Here is a 27,698-nt window from a genome sequence, read left to right as displayed (position 1 = left end):
CTTAATGGTGGTCATCTTCTGTTTGATTTTTTTTTTTACATTAGAGTGATTCAGTTGTCAATGTACCGGTAGTGATATGTAGTCAACTTTGATATTTTAACAGAGAAAAAAGCGAAATCAATAAATATGTATTTTTCATGATATCGTCAAGGTGGGATATTCCAACTGCATCTTGGTAGAAAGCTCTATTTTACGGAAGCGTGTTAGGGCCGCAGCAGTATCTTTTATTAATTTGTTTTAACAAATTATTAATTTGATATAACAAATTACGGTATCAATTTGTTATAACAGATAATCAACTTATTATAACAAATTAGTAATTAGTTGTAACAAATTAGTAATTATTTATAACAAATTAGTAATATCAACGGAGGTAATAAAAAACAAACTCAATTTTTTGAAGAATGTTTTATTTCTACATCAAAAACACCATGCATTTACTATATACATATATACACATAGTGTATGAGTAAGATAATTTGAGCGATCCAGAGTTTAATTCCTTGTCAGTAAACTAGAATGAGTATCCATCCATCCATCCATCCATCCATCTATCTATATCTCTCTATCTATCTAATACATCCATCCATCCATCCTTTTAAAAGCAAATGAAACTTTGCCAAATAAATAAATACATCTGCTAAAGCACGCAGCAAATGAATTCTATATACATATATATAAAACATTGTCTATGTACATCACACATAAGGGATCATAAAATGCAGTGCAGAAACGGTGTGAACACTAATTCTGACAACAGTGGTACTGAGATGGTTATAATTTTGCCAAAACAATGCAACAACTGTGTTGTATAATTATATAAAACAGCACATTCATACACATGCCCCAAAAGAAGGCGAAATTGTGCAAATTCAAAGTACATTTGTACTGTGATGATGGTGGCTTTGCGAACAATTTGCGCCCATGCAGACATATCCTACAAAAAAAAAAAAAGAAGACAACTGCATCAATATCTACTCAGTATATTTATTATACCCCATCTGATTTTCTCTCTATAAAATTAGATCGTTAGTTGTGAATAATTTTCTAGAAATCGCTGTTAAAGGACTAATTCCCGTTTTGCTGTGCGTTAGTCAAGTGAGCTAATCTCAGTCTTGAAAGCTAATTTTCGGTTATCCGTAATATTCTCTAGAGATCGCTGTGAGTTTTGCCCTGCGTCAATCAAATGAGCTGATCCCTGCTTCGAAAGCTAATTTCCAGTTATCATAAACCTCTAAATTTTACTTTTGAATATAGAAATTTGTTTCGGAAATATATTTTTTTTATTTTCCGAGGTTTTATTACACCGATACAAATACAATTTTTTTTCATACATATTGTATTGAGTGCCAAGAGGGGGCCTTAACTTACCATATCAAATCCTCCTTAGAAGACATAAAAAGAGGAATCTAAGTCTTGTTTCTTGGAGACTTTTTGACGTCTCTGTTGTGGTATGTTACGGCGCATGGATCTGTGCTCAAAATTGACTCTTGCCAACCACTCCATCTGTAAGAGATTATCATATTGTAAACTTCAGTTTAAAAAAATCTCTCAACCGTCCAAAAAAATATTATACATGTACGTTAGGACATTGCGAATATGAGTTGGATACTTACCTTGTGCGTAGGTTGAGGTATGGTAGGAAGCTCCCTACGCTCCTCAAAAAATATTTTGATAAAGCTGAATGATAATTGATACAACCAACAGAAAAATATAAAGCATTTTAGTATTACATTGTACTGATATACATTTTACATGTAATCACATGGTGATTGTAGTTGACAAATGAAAATGCCAGCACTCAGACTCTGACCCAGTCTTTAATGTGCTCTCTCCATTCGTGAGCAGCAGAAGTAAAGACTTGTTTGCACTGGAGAGAAATTATAGAGATTATAGAGAGTATTCACTGGAGAGAGAGAGAGAGAGAGAGAGAGAGAGAGAGAGAGAGAGAGAGAGAGAGAGAGAAGACTTACAGCTGATTTGGCAGCCAGGGCAAGCATCACCTCGTACCACTGACGACTGTCATCTGAGGAGGTGTCTATACGGCGCTAAAACGAAAAATAAAGAGCTGCCGATTGAAAATTTTGCACATGTCAATTTTTTTGTTATGCTTTTATAATGCTGGGTAAATAACTAGATATTTATCTATAAATACGCTTTAATTTAACAGACATCGAATTTTTGCATAACTTTTATCTCGTATGGCATGTACAATGTTTACAACTTTGAAGAAAAATACTATGTATTTTACGGGAGGGGGGGGGGCATTCATTTTTAATTTAGAGGAGCATATACCAAGCAAAAATTCCTTGTCAATGGAAAAACAGTCATCAGACGTAATTATTGAGGGGGGCATATTCAAAATATTGCGATTTGAACGCCATACTATTTCTTGGGATTTTTTTTTTTTACCGACATGTGTTTATTTCTGTTGAAAAGGTAAAATCCATTTTTTCAAACATGAAAAACGCCTAATTCCTGGTGGTGATATTGGGGTCCACGCACGTTTTCTAGGGTGGGGTGGGGGGAGGTCCAAAGTCATTTTTTATATGCTTCAGTATATACTTTTTATAACTCTGCAAATTCCGGGGGGGGGGGGGGGTCCTGACCCCCCCCCCTCTAGATCCGCGCATGGAATATATGGTAAAGAGTTGCAGTCGTAAAAATAAGTACTTTAAATCGTATTAAAAGAAATGTTGCTGTTTAGTTAAGCAAAAATAAGATTCATAAAACGGTGCATATTGTCAAATGGTCATACCAAGCCGAGGAGAAAGAATTGTTTAATTCAAACGGTAACTGTCAGTCAAATAAACCAGTGAAATTAAAAGGTACATATTAGATTTTTAAAACAATTATCTAAAAAAAAGTCAAGGAAGAACAAAAAGAAAATTGCTGGGGTACCCTCCCCTTGTATCGGTTACTGAAGAGTGCTTTCCCCTTTGTTTATAATTACCGACGTCAACTGATACAGATATTTTTTATTTTTAAATGATTGCAACGATTTATCAGGCAAATATCGTGAGCAAGATACATTATAAAAGTAAGTTAACAAAGTTTTCAGTAGATGTAATGTAGAATTAAAGATTGCCGTAAATTATCGAAATTTTAAATGAAACTTTTTATTTTGTAAACCGAATTTCCTCCGATTTTTTCTCTGGCACATATTGCTTTCCGTCTGTTTACATCGATGTTTTGAAGTTTTAGTTTATCCCACACAAGCCCATCCACTGAGGATTTGTTTGTTCATCCCACTATGTTCCAGTGGTCTTTGTACTAAAATAACTTTCTTATCCCTAACAACATGATCCCCCCCCCCCCCCGGGACATTTTTTTTGGTTTGTGGGTGTATTGTGTACAAATATTGTAAGAGATCGGTTGCATGTTTTCTCCAAATTATTTGGTTAAACGAATTGAGGAATACATTTTTTGTGTATAAATTTGTCGAAGTTAATAAATCAGCCATTCCTATAACATTTCTGAAAATATTGTAAATAACTCTAGATCATAAAAAAGAAGCATTAAAGACCAATAAAATTTTATTTTCTGAAGGATTACCCTTTTAGACACACTCTTGCTCTTTCTCTCGGAAGATCTTTCTCTTTTCATTATGATATTTGAGATTTTTGTCGCTCTGTGAAAAACACGTCTATTCACCACTGATCGAAGTGAGTAACTAACAACAGTAATCAAAACGCAACGCTACCTAGCAGTTACCAAGCATGACGTCATCACGGTGACAAACCAGCTAAAAATAGTAAAATTATAAACAATATGTTTTCTTACCTCTCAGGTCTTCTAAGACCTTTTCTTTTATGATTTCTATAGATAAAAAATTAATTATTTTAATAGCCATAACCAAATCGTTTTCCTGTTGTTCGAAAAGTCCTGTGACGTCATCCGGCTTGACATTTAGCGCCATTTGACTTGTAACTAAAATCCTAGAAAATACTGTAAATTGTAGTTTTTAACGTACGTCTTCACAAGGTTTTTCTCTGGACTTTTATTTTAAAACTTGGGTAACTAAGTTAGAAAGGGGAAGGGGATTATTATTATGTAAACGGCGACTCACAGATGAGAAAAAAATTCGACGGAAATTAAGAGCAGGATTCGAACCCGGGTTATCGGATTGCTCAGTTGGAGCACATGGCTAGTAATTCAAGGGGTGGGTTTGATCCATCGCATTTTTTCTCCTTGCTGGTTATATTTGGTGCCTGCCATGCCCAGGAATGACAGATGAAAAACCTGCCATGCAGGGAAGAGCCTGGTCTTCTGGGGGCAAAGACCTTGAGGAAAGGGTGAATGGAGCACAGACAGCTACATGTTGCTCAATTAAAAGAGCATCTGACTTGTGATTCAGGGGGTTCGGGTTCGAATTTTGGTCTGATTCGTCGAATTTTCCTCCTCGCCGGTTACATTTGGTGCCGTGACTATGCCGTGGAAGTGACAACTGAGAGACCTTTCAGGAAGAACCCGGTTTGGTGTCTTCTGATGCAAATACTTTTAAGGAGGGGAAAATATGGCGGTCAGACAGGTTCGGTCGCTGATTACCACATGGCTCAATTTGTAGAGCACCTGAGTTCCGGGGGCCCGAGTTCGAATCCTGATCTCTTCCGTCGGATTTTTCCTCGCCGCATTCGATTTTAATTATATATCAATGTTATGTATTATTTATAATTTGTAATTAATATGTGTATTTATAACGACGCACCAAGTAAAGCACTAGTCAAGGACAGATTATTTATTTTCTTGCCAGTAGAGGACAGATTATATATTTTCAACATTTTCAAAAATTTCCAAAATCTACCAAACCCCCTCCAACCCCAACCCCCACACTCAGAATCAAATGGTTGTCCCCTTATATAAAATGCTTACATTCTGACAAATAATACTAGATGTACTTTGCACACTGAACTCACTAGTCCGAAATATCTGACGTTTTCCGGGCTTTTTTCACGATTTTGATATTTTACGTGCCAGGAAAACGTCAGAATCGGCGCCATTACGAAAACTGGAAATTTCACCGTCTCCAACCGGAGCTGATTTTCGATACTTGTGAACTAGATTAAATGCCGAACTTACAATTTATCAGTAGTACAATGCTTCTAGTACTCATCAATACCGATGAAAACAAAATATCACTCCACATTTCGATACAGGTCTTGCAAAATTTTAAAATGCACGAAGTAAAAAGGAAACTCGACCGTCTGATAAAATGTTTTCACCAGACTGTATATTTCATAAACAACCTCATAAAACGATGTTGGTGAGTACTCAAGGCATTATACTAAAATTGCTTGCGAATTCAGCATTTAATTCGGTTCGCAAGTATCGAAAATCAACCCGAGAATGCCGCCTCCAGTTGGAGTAAATTAGGTAGGGGGTATATATATTTTTTTATTAAAAGAAAAATAAGTAACGTCAGGTGCCTGTGAATTTATATGTATGAAGGCTGAAATATTATTTACTCCTAGTGAAGATCTTAACTTTTGTCCGCTTTAGGGGCATTATAAAGTAAAACACTATACCCCCTTTCCTATTCATGTAATAAATAAGGGTGAATGAACCGTAAAGAGGGACAAAATATATAACATGATTTTAAAAATGAAGTAATTATAGTAATTGATAGCATCTCCATGTGGTCGTTCAAAATTTCATTTTCGGAACAAAACCTTTGATTAATAAAAAAAAAAGCATCCCCCCAAAAAAGACCCCCAAAACGAAGGCGTTTATGCGTAAAATTATCACGCGAGCAAATTGATTGATCATCATCATAAAACAAAAAAAAAAAAAAAAAAAAAAAAAAAAAAAAAAAAAAAAACAGACAGTTATTCCATATTTACATTTTCACCTGATCCTTGATTCAATTAAAAAAATCAATAATAAGAAATCTCAGCATCCCCACCAGGTGTATTACTAAGCAATACGCAGCAAAAAAGCATTCAGTTCTGTCACGTGCTGAGCAAATCGATTTATGGGGTTATAAAGCCATTACCTTATTTGTAGATTTATCTCAGAGAAAGACATTGGAAATGTAAATATATATATATATATTTATATATATATATATATGAATGGCTCTCTTGTTTTACACGTTGAGCGCAGGATTATTTATTGTAAATAAGATTGGCTTGTCTCCAAATCATGCACTGCAGTATGGTTCTCCCTATTCATTTTTGCTCCTGTCATATACTTGTATTTAAACATTTGTACTAAAAGTTGCGAGATAATTATGTAATAGTATTTCTCCTTTTTTAAAAATATTCTTAAAATTGATAAAATACGTTTATAAATCCAAACCTGTTGGGGAAAGGGGGTGGGTGTCACATGCATTGACGAAAGTCGTAATAGACTTATATAAACTGTTAAAGGTTTATCATAAATCAAAATGGAGGCACTAAACTTCGTATCGTCGCAAACCACGGCCAAAATGTACAATCCTCTCCCATTCTGGAGGGAGCTATATGCAGACTCCGGACCGTGGCGACGATGCAAACTTCGATGAATATTTGATTTCGTGGATCGATTCAACAACGAAATCCACGAAAATTGGTGTTCCACGATTAATGATGAAACCACAGTAAATAGAGTCTGCGAGCATTAATTTTTGTTGGCTTCTCAAGGAATTTCGAATTCTTAACATGTTCCCTCCCCTACCCTTCACCCCAGGTCCTCTTCATAAATTAAATTTTTCCTTCAGACTAAGAATTGAATGCTTGGTTTAAATGTTTTACGATTTACAAACTTTATTTCTATAATGTTGCATGGCTTGAGGAGGGCGCTCTGTGCGACAGAGGCAATCTTGAAACAATTTTTAAGCACACATTTTGCATGGCTCTTTTTATTGAATGGCTCAACTGCTTAATTGAATGGTTGTAATTTTCCCAGAAGCAAGGTGAACATTTACTCAAATTACACTAATGGCCCAACGGTAAATCATTTAACACTATCCATTCAAAAACGTTAAGTGAAAATCTATGGTTAGTAGAGTAGAACCATGCAACAAATAAAGGTTACATGTAGGATTTATTAACAGCACCCATTTGAATAAAGCACCAAACGAAATTCATATGCAATGAGAAAATATGACATACCGGGTAATGAGTAGAACAACGAGGGAGTCATAATGCAAGTGCATTTGGGCTAACATTCAACATGTCAAACCCTTATTACATACGTGGTCAAATAAAGAATATTTTATAGACCTCCACTCAGAATGTGGATAATTTAGGGCATTTCAAGCTGACGTATAATCTTCCTTGCATGTTAGTATAAACATACAAGTATTGTACGTTCTTCAAGCATATAAAATTCTTCTTCATTAAATACGAAAACAAACCACGCAATGATCTAATTGTGAAAAGGGAAGCAGTATTTTCTGTTGTTTGAAGTTATCGCCCTTATAATTTTAAATTACTTACTTTTTTTTGCATAAATAAACAATTCTGCTAAATCCATTTTGAAGTAAAAAGATCAAGAATAAACATCTTATAATTTCTTTTAAGATAACGAAAAGAATTTTCTCTTTGTTGTAGAACAAGTTTTTTCCCATTATTTTTTATTGTAAATAAACTATGAAACATCTATGTATTATGCATATATATAGTTTATTTATTTTAAGGATAAACAGTTACTGAGTCAGACGAACAAGAAATAAATAAAGAGAGGGGAAAAGAGAGGGGAGGTAGAGAGAGTGGGAGAAAGAGAGTGGGGAAGTTGCGAGGGAGAGTGAGAGAGAGAGAGTGGGGAGAATGTGAGAGAGAGTGGGGTGCGTGGGGAGAGTGTGGGGAGGGGGAATGAGAGTGGGAGGGAGAGTGTGAAAGTGGGGAGAGTAAGGCAGAAAGTGAGTGGGGAGGGGGAGTGAGTGGGGAGAAGGTGAGAGAGGAGAGATAGTGGGGAGAGTGAGAAGAGAGAGAGTGGGGGAGTGAGAGAGTGGTGAGAAAGGAGAAAGAGTAGGGAGTGTGAGAGAGGAGGGAAATGGGGGAGAGAGAAGTGAGGAAGGAGAGGAGAGAAAGAGAGAGACAGAGAATGGACAGAGTGTGGAAGAGAAGAGAGAGTGGGAAGAATGTGAGAAGAGAGAGAGAGTGGGGAGGGAGAAAGAGTGATTGGGGAAGAGGTGAGAGATAGTGGAGAGAGTGAGTGGAGGAGAGTGAGAAGAGATGGAATATATTCGAGAAATGGTGTAAATCAAATGTGGATATTTAAAAATTCCAAGGAACTTTTAAGAAACATTTAAAATCATAAAATTTCACCAAAATCAGTAACATAAAACCGTACGACATTTCAACTCTATATACAGCCATTCCCAACGAAAAATTAAAAGTCCTTTCTTTATATGTATCAGTCGAAAACGATATATTTATAGACAGCTTATAGAGACAAAAGAGTTACATTATTCGTAACATATAGTGCACATTAGAATACAAAAATAGGAAAAAGGCGACTCAACCCCAGATTTAAAAAGGAAAAAAATGGAAGGGGTGGGGGGTCCATACCCCAAGTGCCTGTGCTCTATACAGACGTTTTTCTGCAGACAAACGCGTCGCGGTGATTCAGATTTGTTGCATTGTAAAAGTATGTCGCCTGTTTTAAGTACGATAGCGAACACAAACTGGCGGCAAAAAATCAAAAATCAAAATTTCACATAATTCTAACACTCAAAGATAAGCCTTCAAACCATATGTATGAATTTATGCTTATGTAACAGGGTTTTCTTATGGTGTTAAAGAAGAACTCCTGCGTCTAAGGTTCGATCATTTTATTTTGTCATGTTGAATAAATAAATGCATCAATAAAGCCCTGATTGTGGATCAAGGCTCAAACAATGGCCACCCGATAAAAATAACGGGTCTTGATATATAGACTCAGTCTCTGTCCTGAGGTCTCGTCTCAAAATTAATATTGTATATCATGATGACCAAAAATACTCATCTCACTTTCTCAATGGTCTATAGATGTCTGACCGATACACAAAGAGATCGGCGGGAAAACGTCCCTAACCAATCGCAAGCTTGGATATTAAAACTGACCAATAACATTATATACCCTCAGGATAAGTAAGAACTTCTAGAACATAAGTAAAGATTAAAACCAAATGAAGTTGTAATATTTTATTAATTTTATTAACGGTGAGCGCAAAACTCCGTGAAAACGAAATGCTGCGCGATGCTAAAAATAAAATATATACACGTGAATATTAAGTCACTGAACTATATAATATAATATTCACTTAATAAAATAAATTAAAATATCACTCTATCACATATGCCCCCTCCATACGAAATGACGTCCTCGTCATTATACTTGGAGCATATATACAATAAATAAAAACATCTAAATCAAATACATGTACTTACTTGGAATCCTTGTCTAAAATTGCATTCAACATTGCCCTGCATACCATATTTACAGCATACTCTCCGTCTCGCATCCATTGGGGTGGTTTTGTAGTTCTCTTGGATCTGCGAGGGGGAGGTAAAGGTGCTATGCTGACCGAGTTTTCTACACTATCAATGGTTCCCTGATTTTCTTCCTGTTCTTCATCCTGTTCTGCAAGTTCCATAGCAGATGAACCTACTTCAGCAGCTCCAGCACTAACTTCATCTATAGATGAGTCTGTATCATCTGTATTTTTACTATCTTCAGGCATGGAATCTGTTTCCTTCATTGTGGAATGAGAGGCGTCCCTCTCGGCTTCCATATCCTGTCCTCTCTTGTCATTCTGATCGTCACCAGTCCGATCAAGAGGGATACTTGTAGTTACTGGCCTAGGCACTTTCACTTTCTTGGAGGAAATTACAATTATGTCAGATTCATCATCGGAATCATGGTCCTGATTTAACTCAAGAGTTTCTGGTTCTCTGTTGTTATCATGGACATTTCTCTTCCTCCTTGGAGCTGGAACAGGTGTTGGTTTTGGACTATTCTCCTGATCATCAGGATTAAAAGTCGCCACTGGGAGTAGTAAATTCCTATGAAGAGTGCGTTGCCTCCCTAAACCATTTTCCTTCTTTACAGTAAAGACAGGGATTTCAGGATTTGGCTGCGCAACAACAACATAAGGATCATCTTCCCATCTATTAGAGAGTTTGTGCTTTCCATCAAAAGCCAAGATCTTCACTAGAACAGTATCTCCGACTTTGATGGTACTTCCTCTAACTCTTTGGTCGTAGAACTTCTTCTGCTTTTCTTGGGCTTTCTTTGTTGCTTTTGCTGCCAACTCATGTGCTTTCTCAAGCCGCTTCTGTAGATCTGTGATATAGCTAGTCATTGGCTGTTTCTTGGTAGTGGTGTTGTTCAAACCAAATGCTATATCTACAGGTAACCGGGGTTGTCGTCCAAACATCAGGAAGTAAGGAGTATGGCAAGTGGTGTCCTGTCTTAGCGAATTGTATGCATGCACCATTGGTCCTACATACTTCTTCCAGTTCTGTTTTTGTTCTGTTGATAACGTTCCTAACATCTGAAGTAAAGTCCGGTTGAATCTTTCTGTGAGGCCATTTCCCATGGGATGGTAGGGTGTTGTTCTTGATCTTTCTATTCCTGTGAGATTACAGAGTTCCTTAATAATATTAGATTCGAAATTTGCTCCTTGGTCTGAGTGTAGTCGTTTTGGAAGGCCATAATGAAGAACAAAGTTGTTATAAAAGGCTTCGGCAGTTGTTTTGGCAGTTTGATTTCTTGTAGGTACGGCAACGGCATATTTCGTAAAGTGGTCAGTGATTACTAAAATGTGTTGATATCCGCCTTTTGAAGTTTCTAATGTCAGATAATCCAAACAGACTAATTCCAAAGGTTCTGAAGTTTGTATGTTGACTAAAGGAGCTCTGTCAGTGGTTGGCGATTTTCTCAACAGGCATCTTTTACAACCTTTAATCCATTCCTCGATATGATACGTCATACCGGGCCAGAAAAATCTCTCTCTAATAAATGATGTTGTCTTATCTCTCCCTGGATGACCAATGTTGTTATGGGAATACTTCAAAACTTCGTTGACTAAGTCAGGTGGTATAACAAGCTGTTGTTGTATCTCTGAATCAATTGTTGTTTCTCGGTACAGCTTATTGTCAATGATCTTGAATTTGTCGAAGTTCTTTCTGAAGATTGTTGATTCTTGTGTCAGTGGTAACTCATGTTTCCTAGGAAATCTTTTCTGCTCCACAAAGTATATCCAGTCTCTTATGATAGGATCCTGATGTTGTGCTTTCTCAATATCAATATGATGAATCTGCTGGCACTGTACTGACATCAAGGGCTGAAGAGTTTCATGGTTGAAACTTAAGCTTTCTATGTAAGGTTCTTGAGGCTGAACATGGATGCTTGCTATGGTCCTTATACAGTCTTGTGAGATTGGCAGGTAATCCTTAGGTTCTACAGCAGGTAATCTTGAGAGCGCATCAGCGTCTGAGTTGTTACGTCCTGGTCTGTAGAGAATATCAAAGTCAAATGCTGCCAATGCTGCCACCCATCGATGCCCAGTCGCATCCAGTTTTGCTGTTGAAAGTACATATGTTAAAGGATTGTTGTCTGTTATAACTGTAAATTTCTTGCCAAATAGATAGTCCTGAAATTTTTCTGTAACTGCCCATTTCAGCGCCAAAAATTCCAATTTATGTGCCGGATAGTTGCGTTCTGATTTACTAAATCCTCTACTAGCATAGGCAATTACATGGTTGATTCCTTCCTGTTTTTGATAGAGAATGGCTCCTAAACCAACTGAACTGGCATCCGTATGAATTTCGAATGGTAAGTCAAAATTAGGATAAGAAAGGATGGGTGGGGATGACAAACACTGTTTCAGCATCTGGAAAGCTTCTTCCTGCTCTTGCTCCCAATGCCACTCAGGAATCCTAGTTTTCTTCTTCATTGTTGTTTTTGACTTGGTGGTTGACGGTATAAGATTCGTAAGGGGTCTAGCTATTTTTGAAAAGTCTTTGATAAATTTTCTATAATATCCCACAAAACCTAAAAACTTCCTGACCTCCTCTGGTTTTGTGGGTGTAGGCCATTCCTTAATCTTCTGAACTTTATCATCATCAGGTTCTATTCCCTTAGTAGATACAATATGGCCCACATATTTTATTCTTTTCTTAAACAAAGAACATTTCTTTGGTGATAATTTGATCCCACAATCCTTCAGTCTTTGGAATACTGTCCTCAATCTGTCTAGATGTTCATCAAAATTATCTCCTGAAAACACAATAGCATCATCCAGGTAAATAAAACAGATGTGATGATGAAGATCCCCTAAACACTCCTCCATTAGTCGCTGGTACGTTGCTGGAGCATTAACTAATCCCATCGCCATGCGATTATGTTCAAAGAATCCCAAGGGACCGACAGTGAAAGCAGTTCTCTCCTTGTGTTCTTCTGCTATAGGGATCTGATAATATCCTGACTTCATATCTAGGACAGAAAACCAAGTATTTCCAGCAAGCGAGTCCAATATCTCATCGATACGAGGAAGGGCATAGTTATCCTTCTTGGTCTTGCTGTTAAGATGGCGATAGTCTATGCAGATCCTCAGTTGTCCATTTTTCTTTCGTACTAGGACGACGTTTGATGCGAATGGTGAGTGAGATCTCCTAATAATTCCGGCTGCTAATTGTTGCTCTATGTGCTCTCTCACTTCATCAATCATAGATGGTGGAATGCGACGGAAACGTTGCTTAAAAGGCGTTTCATCATCAAGCTCAATTCTGTGTTCCACAAAAGGGCAGTATCCAATGTCAGTGTCTCCTTTTGAGAATAAGGAATCATAGTCATTGAGCAATTCTTCAATTTTCTCTAGCTGCAACTGAGAAAGTTCATCTCGAGGCAGGTCAATTTGCTCCAATACATCTGATGTTTCTGATAAGTTGTTCCTTGGAAAATTTTGGACACTGACTTGTTGCACTTCACACAGTAATGCATGAGGGTAGACTGTCACTTTGTTTGTAGTAACGTTGTTGATGTGCACTGGTACTGGAAAATTCCTTGCAGTATCATAGGTGATGACACTGGGCTCTATATCCAGATCAGCTGGAATACGAGAGTTGACTGTAGGTGACAGCATCCCACACACAGGATGGTAAGGTAACTCATCATGCAGGTATCCCTGGATGACTACACTGCTGTTGGGTTGTATAGTCACAGGTCTCTCCTCAGCTGACTTCACCAGTGCTAGCACGTATGAACGTCTGGATAACTCACGCTCACGCAGGGTCATACATCGAAAGGCAAGGTACCATGGGGTATGTAATTTTGCCTTCTGTAGAAATCTGACACCAAATTTCTGTTTTGTTTCCATCAGAAGTACAGAAAGGATGTTGGTCCCAATAAGAACTGGTACTGACTCATGGTAAGTAGTCTCATTCACTATGAGAAACAAACACTCAATTGTCTCTGGTGCATCAGAAATGCCTTCAACTCGTAGTTCACATGATATTACACCATGATATGGCAATTCTGTCCCATCAGCACACTCAAGAGTAAGTAGGCAATCAACTGGCTGCAGTGGAATATCCTGTAGATGGGTATCATAAAATTTGCGACTTATAGTCGACACAGCAGATCCAGTATCGATGAGCGCCTGTGTCAGCACACCTTGTATCTGCACTTCTATCTCATTTGATGACCCGACAAGTGTTGTATTTTGTCTCGATATTTGTTTCCTAGTCTTTCGTGGAATAAAATCATGTTGACGTCTTGAATGGTCTAGTCTAACATGGCATCTTGTATCCGAGTGTCCATATTGTCCACATCTTATGCATAAAATTTGTGAGTTGATTTCAGTGGGACAAGGTTCCTCCATAAAGCCGCCAATTTGTCCCTCATTAGTGGCTTCTATTGGTTTAAATTGAAATTTCTACCATGGTATCCACCATATCCTCCTCTGTTTTGGTATGTGGATCCTCGGTTTCCTCTATATCCTCCTCTGTTTGGATATGATGATCCTCGACTTCTGTCAGAGTGTTGATAACCTCCACGGTTTCTTGAATAATTGTAATTTCCTGTATTAGTCTGTTCAGTTCTGGGAGGAAAATAATCCTTTGATTTTGATTTCTTGACTTCTCGCTCCATGTCTCCTATTCTTTTGTCCATAGCCTCTAATTTTCTAAGGATCAGGTCCATAGAGGAATCTTTGTCTCCAATCTTGGATACTTGTGATTTCTTCTTGTCATTTGATGATGATGATGGTGCTGATAACTTCATGTCAAGCTCGATGGTACGTAATTCCTTTCTCAGTGTTTCAAAGTCATTGATGGTGTCATACTTGTAGCGGCTCGCATTGCGGAGATTGTTATCACTCAACCCAGACCATAATTTTGTTCTCAGCATCTCATTCTTCACATCATTGCTGATGGCTTTCCTCTCAATGCATCGCTGTAAGATGCTCTCCAATCTCATGCCAAAGTCCACTACAGTTTCTCCTTCCTCCTGTTTAGAAGCATAGAATTGCTGAATCAGCTTCTCACTGGGGTAGATGTTCCCATAGACTCCATCCAGTTTGGATAATATCTGCTGAGGAGTTGCATCTGTGGGTAATGTAAGCAGCAGACTCCTAGCTTTACCCTTTAAGGAGGATCTTATTGCTTGAAGGATTATGTGAGTTGCACAAGCACCATCCCTGAGAGCACACTGCACATCATTTTTCCAGACATCAAATGCTGTCTCATTTTTCTCCTCTCCAGAAAATATAGAAAACCGAGGACGAACAGTCGATGAATCAAACACAAATCCTGAGCATGTATCCGAATGTGATGGTTGATTGTGTTCCTGAGGTTCAAATTTGACTGTTGATGGTTTGCGAACTTTTGGCCTAGCTCCACCCTCTGCAGCGGGTGTGCTTTGGTCCAAAGGTGTCCTTAATAGCTGGTACTCATCATTTGTCAAGATCTTATAATCTGTGTGCTCAGACAAGTAATTGATCATACGTTGGATTTGCTGTTGATTAAGTGCACTGTCTTCACCCTTCTTCAAATGAACGCTTTGATCTGATGCCATGATTTTGCTTAAATATCTCTAACCACTAAGTACTATTGTAACTAAGCTCTAATAATATGTCAACTTGTGTAAAACTATATAGCTAATTTCTTAATTAATCTAACTCAAGAACTGTAAATAATTATAGCAATGTCAGGTTTCTTCTTACAAATAAATTTAACGCATGATAATCAATGCTGAAAAAAAATCAAGATTAAAGGCTAAAAAAAAAATTAAATTAATAAATGCTCAAATAAATTTAAAATTAAATTCTGAAAAAAAAAAAAAATAATTCAATTTAAATTGAAAACACACTAACTTCTTAATCTGTAGCTGAAAATAAATAAATTAATGATAAATACTTTCAACCTTGATCAAATACAAAACTGAAATTGAAATGTTCACAGTTTAGTATTCCTGAAATAAAGTGTTCTAAGAAAGATAACTCGTCAATTGCAATAAACTAAGGGCAGATAATTCTGCATAGCAATCAAAGGTGTGTCTGCTCAAGCGTGACGATCTTCGCGACAGCAGTCGTCTACACTGGAAATTTAAATCTATTAATAGCACTACACAAACTTGAATACTCTGCACAAGGTAATGGTTTCAAAGTGTGCTATATAAAGAAAAAAAAAACAGTCAAAATATTATGCTACTATGTACACTACAATAACTACTACTGTCTAATTCTAACTTATAAAATACACATAATTATATACAAACCAATGAACGCGATTCGCGATTGATCTAGATCTCAGGTAAACACAGGCAAAGGCTTTGAAGAAAAGACACGATTACATGTATAACCGACAGTATAATACTATCTCTATGTCAATTTGTGTATCAACCAAACACTCTCTAAATATATACACTCTACCGACAGACTTTGAATGACAGACTGACCAGAATAAATACACCTAACCAACACAAATATACGTTGACTGTGCTTTTGATCAGGTAATATACTAATACTCAACACTGATACCCAACGCTCAACTGTTGTACGTGGTTCTATAGGCACACGTTACCGTTATACACTATACATGTACTACTATCGTCGAAATGTCAACATTGTCAAACAGAAAGTAGAGAGTAAGAAATGAAAGGAGGGTGTTAGTACAAGCATGCAAAATTTACTCGCGGTTCCTAACTTTAAACTGAACGAAAAAAAATGAGTTCAACTGAAACTTTTCAAACTGAAGAAAATCAAATGAAATAAACTGATAATTCACATTGTAAAAAAATATGCAGCTGCAGTTTAACCAACAAAAAAATATACAGGTGAACTTAACAGAGGTGAAAAAATAACACAAGTGCAAAAAGGGTAACTTTACAACCTTACCGTACGTACGTACTCTCTCTCTCTCTCTCTGTATTTCTACTGGCCAGGCAAAATATACATGTATAAACAAATCACTACACTAAAGTTTTATAATACTGGTAAGTCCATGGACATCTTAGACGTCGTAGCATGTCATATTCACTTCCAACATTGTCACAGTCCAGCAGTACCACGAACTGAGTTAATCACCACAGTACACACACGGGAAACTTCACACAAGGAATGGAATGCAGGGTCCCTACATGGGCGCCATTTCTGTAACAGGGTTTTCTTATGGTGTTAAAGAAGAACTCCTGCGTCTAAGGTTCGATCATTTTATTTTGTCATGTTGAATAAATAAATGCATCAATAAAGCCCTGATTGTGGATCAAGGCTCAAACAATGGCCACCCGATAAAAATAACGGGTCTTGATATATAGACTCAGTCTCTGTCCTGAGGTCTCGTCTCAAAATTAATATTGTATATCATGATGACCAAAAATACTCATCTCACTTTCTCAATGGTCTATAGATGTCTGACCGATACACAAAGAGATCGGCGGGAAAACGTCCCTAACCAATCGCAAGCTTGGATATTAAAACTGACCAATAACATTATATACCCTCAGGATAAGTAAGAACTTCTAGAACATAAGTAAAGATTAAAACCAAATGAAGTTGTAATATTTTATTAATTTTATTAACGGTGAGCGCAAAACTCCGTGAAAACGAAATGCTGCGCGATGCTAAAAATAAAATATATACACGTGAATATTAAGTCACTGAACTATATAATATAATATTCACTTAATAAAATAAATTAAAATATCACTCTATCACACTTACACTAGAGAATTTATTAATTATCAACTTTTAGATTATTAATTATTCAGAACTGATCAAAATTCGGAGCTTACACTAGAGAATTTATTAATTATCAACTCTTAGATTATTAATTATTCAGAACTGATCAAAATTCGGAACTGGCCAAACGACTGTACGATGAAATTGAGAAGCTGTCATTCCCTCTATATTACATAATTTTTTCGTCCACCGCCTGTTCCAGGGCAACAAACTCTCTAGATAAAATTAAAAAAAAATAAACTCATGTTTTTAAGAGCATTTTATTTCAACATAAAAAACATCATGCATTTACTATATACATATATACACATAGAGTATCATAGTGTACGAGTTAGATAATCTGATTGATCCAGAGTTTTCTTGTCAGTAAACTACATTAAGTAAAAAAGATCCATACGTCCATCCATCCTATAAAGCAAATAAAATTTCCCAAATAAATAAAGACATCTGCTAAAGCAGGCAGCAATTGAATTCTATATAAAACATTGTCTATGTACATCACACTATAAGGGCTCATAAAAACGCATTGCAGAAACGGCGCGAGAACTAATTCCGACGACAGTGGTACTGAGGTGGTTATGTTTTAACAAACCAATCCAACAATTGTGTTGTATTAATATATAACACAATACATTCATACACAACCAAATACAAACGAAATCCTACAAAATCCAAGCACATTGGACTGTGATGCTGGTGGCTGTCAGTATGTTTCAGATATTTGCAAACATTTCGCGCCCATGCAGACATATCTTACAAGAAAAAGACAATTGCATCAATATTTTTATTATACAATGTACCTCGTCTGATTTTTCATTCCACAAAATTAAATCGTTAGGTGTAATATATAGAGGATATTCAATGTTTTGTAGTTGAATACGGAAGTTATTTCACGAGTGAGACAGGATTTTTTGATATTTTCACGAGTGCGCAGCACGAGTGAAAATATCAAAAAATCCTGTCTCACGAGTGAAATAACTTCCGTATTCAACTACAAAACATTGAATTTTCTGTTTATTACATTTTTTCCCGGTTCTGTTTTGCCCATATTAGCCGTCTCCCTCAGTCCCTGTCGAAGCCATTCAAAACAATATTGCGCGATGAATATAGGCCAATAAGAACAATACACAAAATAATCAACACAAAAGATTTGAACAAATAAACAACTTTAATATAATATCATTAAAGTAATTTCATTGATAACATATTGAATATACAATATTTCTCTTTTCTTAATCAATAAAAAATTTCGCGTATGAATACTTAAGGACGAATTACTAACAAAAACAAATCGAAGCGGGGTTTTGAAAGTTTGGAATTGAGTTTGGCATGTTTAACTGCTTTATTGAGATGTTGAATGAAAATGAGATAATTTTATTCGCTGTCACTGTCTAAAGGTAAGATGCGTTTGTATTTTTTGGATGGAGGGTTGTCATTTGCGTCAAGATGGTAGGTTGACTTGCCCGACGTGTCACTGTCAGCCATGTGCCCGTACGAGATGTTGAAGATTACTTGACCCGAGAAACTGTTTCCATAAAGCATAGATCTTATGTCCGAATCTATGCGTGACTGGCAAGTGGATATTGTTTGATTGGGGGTGTTTTGAAAGGTTTGAGAAATTGTCTGGGGCGCGGAATATGTAGGCAAAGTTGTCGGTTTATCAGCTGATGTAAGGATGGTCGATATTTTTCTGTTTTGGTCGTTGTTTATTTTGCTGTAGTTGTTGATGCTATTGATGTTTTTATGTCCTGATATTTGGGTTATTTGGTTGGCTGGAACACCGGCATCTGATAATTTCTGTACTAGATGTTTCCTCATACTAACAAAAGAAAATATTTTCTTTAGTTTATTTGTTTTCACTTATTTTAAAAATAAATTTCATTTACTGTTGTTGTTTTTTTTGTGTTTTTTTTTGTTTTTGTTTTTTTTTTTTATCTTTTTAATAATTCAAAATAAAATGTCAGACTATTATTAATTTAATCTGCATCTTTTTAAAATACCTATGATTAGTAAATCTCTTGTCACTCTCAATCCCTGCAGAGGACTTCATTTGTTTAACCAGTCCATATAGTTTATTGATACCCATGGCATTCCTTTTATACCAGTAACTTGTTGAATCTCCTTAAATATGAATTAAGTTGCAATTTTAAATTTTGTTTTCCTTCATTTAAATGTTAATAATCATGATAATGTTTACAACTAAATTAATATTAATTTTTTAATTTAATTTCAAAATATTACCTAAGTTAGCACGTGTATTGACTGCTAAGAAAAACGGAGAGTTTTCCTGTTTGGTTTCTTCAGGTCGCACATCACTGTATTTTTTGTAAAGAGAAACAGGGTCTTTCTCGGGTTCATCTGGTGTTGCATAAGCCCTTGGTTTTAATTTTCTTATATCTCGGGGATTGGCACCTGTTCGTGTTTTTGTTTGTCTCTCCTGATTGAAAACGATGTATTCTAAATTTTCTCCCTCATCATATTTTAATTGAATGTCTCCCCATGTCAAGTCATGAATTTCTCTGCCAGGCCTCATTCCAAAGTGATTAGTGCAAATGGTAAACATGGAATTTGTAAGGGAGGTAGGTGTATGTGGACCTAATATTTTCTTCTCATAAAATATTCTGAATTCATTTTCAGTAAGGTCATCAGCTGCCATGGGTTTATTCCCCTTTCCAAGTGACTTCAACTGTTTTTGTTTCATTTTCAAAACATCACGTGCCTTGCTGAACTGCAGGTCATTAATAACCGAGTACCCATACTCCTTTTGCTGCAAATATTGATTGATGCTTGACATGTAAGCCCGCAAAGATGTTGGCTCATATTCTGTGCCATCCTTTTTTTTGACAGAGAGAAGGAATGATGCTATGTGCAAATTTAGCTCAAATGGGGGTATTATTTCTGGAACCCTGAACTCTCCCTTTGCCTGCAAGAACTCTTTGAATGTATTTATATCACATTTAGTTTTTTTTGAAGTGTTCTTGTTCTCATTAGTTGCAAGAAACAAATCAATGTCATCATAACTGACCTCAGCAAAGCGTTTCTTTTCTGAAACTTGATCTCCAGCTGGAGAGAGATTAACTGAAAAATCCCCAATTATGTTGTAACTGATTCCTGCTAATGTTTCCTCATCTAAGTCTTCTATAAAGGCATCTAAGTCATTGTCTGTGTCAATTTGATTCCCTGCCATTGCTTTTAAATCCAATTCGTTAAATTTGTTGTCATTAGGGTAATTGTTTTCCATTTTCATATATATTATTGAAACAGACGACAAAAGAGCTCAGCCAAGGGAGATAATTTGATGATAGAAATAAGAGAAAGGGATCAAGGGACATAATTCAATGTAGAAATAAAAAAAAGTAGTTCCAGTATTTTGAATTTGTTTCATATTAAGACAAAAGGGGCTTAATTAGTAAACTTGATGATAGAATTTGAAAAAGTAATCAAGGGATATAACATCCTCAAAGAAATATAAAAAGTAGTTCCGGTTGATGTCCTCTCATACTGTGAAAGGATATCATTTTTATATTCTCTCACAGTGTGTCAGAATATCAGTTTTATTCAATGAATAAATCACAGTATTTCACTATTAAAAATGTAATAAAATATACAGTTAATGTGTATCACTGAGGGAGTTAGCTTCGCCTCGGGAAATAGTCCTGGCCTTGAGGAACTGTAATCTCGCCTCGGGAAATAGTCCTGGCCTTGGGGAACTGCAATCTTGCTAACTCCCTTAATGATATAGTTTTAAACTGTTTTTTATCATACCGATACAAAAGTAAACTAGAGGTACTGTGAGCACTGAGCTCACAAAATGATACCCCGCCTCCCATATGTTTATAATGGCAAAGTCCATGTTTTGCTATGAGAGACCCAAAATAAGTGTGCGATCAAAAAGTAAAATAGGAGGGACACTGTGACACTACGTAATAAAGATTCTGTGAAAGTATCATTAAATTTTATTCAGTGGTATAGAAGGAGTTGCGGATAAGAGATGGGTACCCCTCGACATTATAGAAAGAATGACAGTGTTCTATGTTGTGCTATTGGAAACCCGAAATATGTGTCCTATCAGTAAGTAAAATAGGAGGTGCACAATGACACTATGTAATAAAGATTCTTTGAAAGTATCATTAAATTTTATTCAGTGGTATAGGAGGAGTTGCGGATAAGACATGGGTACCCCTAATATTATAGAAAGAATTACAGTGTCTATGTTTTGCTATGGGAAACCTAAAATATGTCTTATCAAAAAGTAAAACAAGACGTGCATAATGGCTCTATGTATGTAACAAAGATACTGTGAAAGTCTCATTAAATTTTATCCAGTGGTATAAGAGGAGTTGCGGATAAGAAATAGGTACCCCAAAGCGTAAGGGACGGACGGACACCCCATCACACACCCCCGCTTTTCACGTGGGGGGGGGGGGGTTACATATTAAATAATAAGAGGATATCATGGGCAACAACTCTTAACTACCTACCTTAACCCAACTGTTCTTGAGAAAAATATTTTTAATAAGTCTATTTAATTATTTACATGTAAAACTTTGACTGCATATTTAGGACCCACCCTTTCTCCAAGGTCAATGTAAATCTTGATCTTCCTGATCTGACACAAAAAAGATCCCGTACTGCTCAGTGGCCAAAAGTGCCTAATATAGGCCTAGGTCTAAATTTGTAGCCTTTCATCGGTAATTGGTGCGTCCTAACATTTTGTAAAGATATATACAAAATTCTGCGTACTGTAAGTTTAAAATGCCATGTTGCTTTCCCGTGAAATACAAATTCAAAGAACTTTTCATGTTTACTAGAACTGGGGGATGAAAAATAGATGTACATGTGAAAATTAATTCAAATATTTAGCAGATGTCCCAGAAATATTTCTCAAGAAGGTTAAGTCCATGTTAAGTCCATGTAAAGTTACTTGAATGTGAATATAACAAACAGTGATCATACTCGAAGTTCCATTTAAACAACACAATTTGTGAACAGAAACAACACTGACCTCTGAAAACCAAGGTGGGATCAGGTGCCCATGTTGACCGGTCACAACCGTCCTGTGCTTCTTGTCATGATCGGGAAAACGGAACAATCTCTAGACAATTCAGTGTGAAAATAATGGCCTAACAATTTGTATGAAAAAAACATCAGTCAACATTCGACTTAACGGTAAATTACATTTGCTTACAAAGCCGTTGTATCAACCATATAGAATTTGCAATATGTTGACTTTAAACGAGATTGTTGATATCCTTGTAACATCAACGTATTTGTCAATAGCTTGCCTTGTTTTAGAAATTTTAGAACAATGGCTCTTGCGTATCGAATCAACTGGAAGACAAAAACTCCTGATTCATTTTAAATCTATAACCAAATAAATAATTTAATATGTGGCGTGTGCCCAAAGTTCATGAATTTAAGATTTGTAGAAGGTTATTTGCTTATTAGTATCATTCGAATAGATTGCCTGCTTTTCAAATACTAGTATAATAAATATAATGTATTTTCAATATTTCAGTAACTTTGCTTAGTACCCAGAACTCACAGTTCATTAATTAAATATATTCAGAAGGAAACAAAAGAAAGTACTGTATATGCAAATTTATGCATGATGATTAGTTTATCGCTGGGTCCTAAACCCTGAACCCAGGAAAAACGAATTTTACTATTATGCAGATGTTCAATTGCTAAATTATAATTATAATGCAGACAGTTTGTCTATAAGTTGAGCATGATTAAAAATGAAGAATTTCAAAGTTTTTTATTTTTGTAAATTTTGTAATAGAGATGTTCAAATAACATCTGTATACAGCTAAGCTAACCAAAAATAGCAGGAACTAGACTACCACAATTTCCAGTTTTATGACGTCACAAGACAGTCAACTTTGTAAAATGTTTTAACATGATTGATAACCACTTTTTTGTAAAAGGTCTTTTCTCAGGAGACATTACAGGTAAGCAAACAAAAAAAAACTAATGATATTAGTTATTTCAAAACTATATTTAGATTAGGCGTTGTCATTGGTGATGACGTCATGCTTGGTAACTGCTAGGAAGCGTTGCGTTTTGGTTACTGTTGTTAGTTACTCACTTCAATCAGTTGCGAGTAGACGTGTTTTTCAGAGAGCGACAAAAATCTCAAATATCACTATGAAAAGACAAAGATCTTCCGAGAGAAAGAGCAAGAGTGTGTCTAAGAGGGTAATTCTTCAGGAAGTAAAATTTTATTGGTCTTAAATGTTTGTATCTATGATACAAGTGGCATTTTGTTCTTCTGGCTACCGTCATAAGAGTTTATTACTTATTATATAGGATTTCTAAATCAAAAACATTTCCTTGATTTCATTTTAGTAAAATCTTATGGTTATGAAAATAAAAACATCATTCACAAGCAAATCTAAAAAAAAAAAAAAACAGTGGAGAGGGGGAATCACGCAGTTCAGATCCTGAGATGTAAGGGAATGATCGGCAATATTAAAAGAAAAAATAATCTATAAGAATACTGTCTAACGCGGAAATAATATATACACAATAAACAAATGATTAAAATACGTAACTTCGACTGAAAATCAAATACTAGTAGTAGGGATTATTTATTCCCCCTCCCCTCCAAGATTTGAAAGATGAATGATAAACCAATAAACGGAGGAAATGCAGGATAGACAAACTACATGTAACAATGCCTCATTTTACCCTAAATGTTGCTATTATTTTCAACTGTTTTAAGTTTAGGTCGCATCCATTTTTTACTCACTTTTTTCATTTATCATGTTGATAAGACGATTGTTATCGGAATAATCTGAATCACATCCTTCTTTCTTCGAAACCTTCAGCTCATCAAGATTTGTAAACAAAAGGGAGCGTACTGAGTAAGAATCGTTGATAGAGTTGTTCCCCTTTGACTCATAATTTCCTAATCAGTACAAGGATGTATGATATCAAGAATTTTTTTATTGGGAGGTCCATTTCAAGTCGTAAAAAGGAAACGTTCCACTCATTTTTTTTCCATTTGACAGAAAAAAGAATGAAATGAAAAATCGCAAATTACGAAACATTTCGGGGATGGGGGGGGGGGGGGGGGGCGGTATTGACTATCATAAAGAAAATATAAGGTGAGTGTTCAACTATCTTTTGAAGGTCTTAAGAGGATCCACTTTTCTAGGGAGGGCGTTCCAAAATCATTTTTAGCGTTTACAGTATAAAATTTAATAATTTTTTTTTTTATAAATAGCACTCACTGCTACCTCATGTCCTTTCAACAATGGTTATGTCATTTAACTTGAATATAAATTGTTTAAATAGTAATATAAGCAATAAAAAAATTGTGACAATCATATCCTCCCCCCCCCCCCCAAAAAAAACCCACTGAATATTATTAATGAAATGAAGAAGGAAACCTTTTACTTAGATTCATAGCTTTTTGAGCATGGTTTATAACATTTTTTAACGTTTACGTATTAATAAAATTCCGATTTGCATTATGTGTTATGCGTTGCAGATTGATAATGTGATATTTGCACAATTTGCATCCCTTTGAATAATCAGGACATTTACTTTTAATTCCAGCGCCGTATAGACGTCTCTTCAGATGACAGTCGTCAGTGGTACGAGGTGATGCTTGCCCTGGCGGCCAAATCAGCTGTAAGTCTTCTCTCTCTCTCTCTCTCTCTCGCTCTCTCTCTCTCTCTCTCTCTCTCTCTCTCCAGTGAATACTCTCTATAATGTATATTATTTCTCTCCAGTGCAAACAAGTCTTTACTTCTGCTGCTCATGAATGGAGAGAGCACATTAAAGACTGGGTAACACTAAAGCACTTTACGAATGAAAAACATTCAAATGTATATTTATATACCTGGTATGTTAATGTCCAAATTACTTTTTTATCGTCATTTAAATAATTCTATGTTTAATAAATTTCATTTTTCTTAGTATGAGTTGACACATGCCATCAACAAGTCAGAGGAGCGTAGGGAGCTTCCTACCATACCTCAACCTACGCACCAGGTACGTGTCCAAATCGCATTCTTAGTGTCTGAACAAGATACAAAGATACAAACATTTAACACTTTAAACATATATTTTTATTATTTTTATAAAGTATCCAAAAGTGGGGAAACATCAAGTTATTATCATAATTTTTGGGGGGCGGTTGTGAGTCGTATTGGTCTGAAATTTATAAAGACTATGATCTCTCTCATAGATGGAGTGGTTGACAAGAGTCAATTTTGAGCACAGATCCATGCGCCGTAACATACCACAACAGAGACGTCATAAAGACTCCTCCAAGAAACAAGACCTGAATTCTTCTTTTTATGTCTATTAAAGAGGAGACTAGTATTGGTGAGTTAAACAGCCGATGTACTTTGCATAGGCAGTCAAATGAATAATAACTGCATAAGCAAATCTTTTTAGAGATTTAAAAAATATATATCATAAAAATTGAAAATATCAATTCTTTCTGAGTGAAACTCAAAACAGTATAGGTTTATTTTGCTTGTTTAAGAATTTTCATTGGTTTTAAGCAATAACATATGAAAAGATTACAGAAAGAACCCAAACTTCTTTGATATACATTTTTTAGATTTTTTTTCTTGATTCTCATAAATTTTAATATTGTTCCAACAAGACCCATCCCATATTCAATTTTACCCTGATGTAAACATGTACATGCAGTTTGATAAATATCTTAGTATTTTGTTTTACAAATACCATCTTAATATGATATATTTTCCTTTTATTTTACTGCAGGGTATGTCTGCATGGGTGCAGTGGTCGACAAACGTTGGAGATACAAGCAGACTGACCGACACAACCATTACAGTGCCACTGTGCTTGGATGTTGTGCTATCTGCGCTACACGCCCCTTTTATGGGGCCTTATGTATATTGCTTTACATGGTGTATATTTATAAAACACATTTGCTGCATGCTTTGCAGATGTTTTTTTTTTCTGGCAAAGTTTTATTTGCTATATAAGGCTGGACAATCATTTTATTTTATCTTTAAATGTTTAACACTGTGATGAACTTGGCGACAATGAAAAATTTTTAAAATTGCTTTTCATATATTGATTCACTGCTATTTTTTATTTTTACCTTATGAAACCCTATCCTCATTTTTTAAAATTTTATATTTCGTTTGTTTTTTATAAATAAAAATATATCTAAGAGTTTTAATCTTTGATGGGTTTGAGATTTACAATTTTACACGTTTCTCTACAAGCAAGTTCACTATTTTCTTTTTATAAATTCATAATTTTATAAATTTTAAAGTTTTTTGACATTTTTTGAGACCCAGCGTTTTATGAATTCTTACTTTAAGTAATGCCAAGGACCTTTCCGTTTTAAAAAGACGTTTTGAAAAGGATTATTATTCTTAATTGAAAATTAAATTACAGTGTTTGTTTGGTCATTATTTACTCTTACACAATCTGTATCATCTTATTCTTTCAGTAAGTTTATATTTGTGTATAGTATTTGCATGATGCATGTTTTTGTTGTTGAGAAATAAAGAATAATATTAATATTATTCTCAAGTATGAATTTGTTTTAATCTAAAAACCAAGTGCAATTGGGCCGCTCTCAGGAATTACCATGTCTTTTCACCTCTTGTTTGCTTGTCACAATTTTGACTGAGGCCATCTTGTTTGTCCTCTCCCGCGACCGACTGACTAAAAACAGCCCGACTCAAATTCTTTTTTAACATCCAGGAAACGATAATTTTCTCCCACCTATTAATAACTATTTTAACTTCATATTCGCAAGTGTTTAACTTTTTCGATAAAAAAAATCCCTTTACCTACCTACCCTTCAATTTTTTTTTTTATCCTGATTCGGGAAGAGAGGGCAAGCAAATATTTTTTTAAGGAGGGCCTGAGTGATTATGATAATTCAACATTTTTCTCCTAGAATTTAATGAAATTGCGAGAGTGTCGGCAAAACATATGTCTGTCAACGATTATAAAAATTTCTAGAAACAACTTTCCTTTGTAGTTGAAATAGGCATTTAAAAAATGTAATGCAAGGCTTCAATGACGTTATGAAATTCAACAAAACAAAAATGACAAAATTTAGAAATTTCGCTTATTTTTATTAATGGTTGAGATTTCGTCCAGAGTTTAATATTTTGGTTAGTAATTTTTTTATAGTGAGTCTAATGGATGCATGCATTAAATTGTTGAAAACACTTGTCTGTATCTTTTTCTTGTGTTTGCCAATTTGTACATTCAAAATGTAACATATATTATGCAACACCCTGTACATAGATGATGCTTCTACGGATGATTGCTACCAGTCATGTTTCGGATGCTGCATCTGTCTGATATTTTCTAGATGATTGGTAAGGGAAAGTTATTGGAGTAGATCCATTCGCAAATAAATGTAAACTCAGCCCTTATCAATGCATGGATGATTCATTTATAATATATATCAAAACTGTCAGACTTGCTTCTGATGCTGAAAGTTACAGAATTTTTTAAAAAGGCTAAAACAATTTTAATATGATATTTTGCAAATGTATAAAGTTTAAAAGTAAAAGAATGTTTTCATAGTTGT

The 27,698-nt window shown here is 35.5% G+C and overlaps 1 protein-coding gene and 1 long non-coding RNA gene across 4 annotated transcripts; one reads left to right on the top strand and one right to left on the bottom strand.

Annotated features, from left to right (window-relative positions):
- Positions 1–436: 436 nt before the first annotated feature.
- LOC133181833 (uncharacterized) lies at positions 437–23,978 on the bottom strand. Of its 2 annotated transcripts, XR_009720500.1 has the most exons (4): positions 23,901–23,978; positions 1,974–2,048; positions 1,372–1,506; positions 437–937 (listed from the first exon to the last, which is right to left on the bottom strand). It is a non-coding gene; the product is annotated as an uncharacterized LOC133181833 (long non-coding RNA). The 2 variants fall into 2 exon arrangements; XR_009720497.1 differs by lacking the exons at positions 1,974–2,048; positions 23,901–23,978 and adding an exon at positions 1,617–1,662.
- LOC133181697 (uncharacterized) lies at positions 23,288–26,245 on the top strand. Of its 2 annotated transcripts, XM_061316295.1 has the most exons (6): positions 23,288–23,347; positions 24,713–24,787; positions 24,889–24,945; positions 25,076–25,150; positions 25,347–25,486; positions 25,895–26,245. In XM_061316295.1, the coding sequence occupies exons 1-5, from the start codon at positions 23,297–23,299 to the stop codon at positions 25,467–25,469; spliced, it is 381 nt and encodes a 126-aa protein (XP_061172279.1). In that variant the 5' UTR covers positions 23,288–23,296; the 3' UTR covers positions 25,470–25,486; positions 25,895–26,245. The 2 variants fall into 2 exon arrangements, with proteins under 2 accessions (XP_061172279.1, XP_061172359.1); XM_061316375.1 differs by lacking the exon at positions 24,889–24,945.
- Positions 26,246–27,698: the final 1,453 nt, after the last annotated feature.

Source organism: Saccostrea echinata, unplaced genomic scaffold (genome assembly GCF_033153115.1).
Source record: "Saccostrea echinata isolate AGI-Se365-2 ecotype Australia unplaced genomic scaffold, CSIRO_AGI_Sech_v1 ptg000001l, whole genome shotgun sequence".
NCBI lineage: Eukaryota > Metazoa > Mollusca > Bivalvia > Ostreida > Ostreidae > Saccostrea > Saccostrea echinata.
This window is presented reverse-complemented; position numbering and strand designations above follow the sequence as displayed.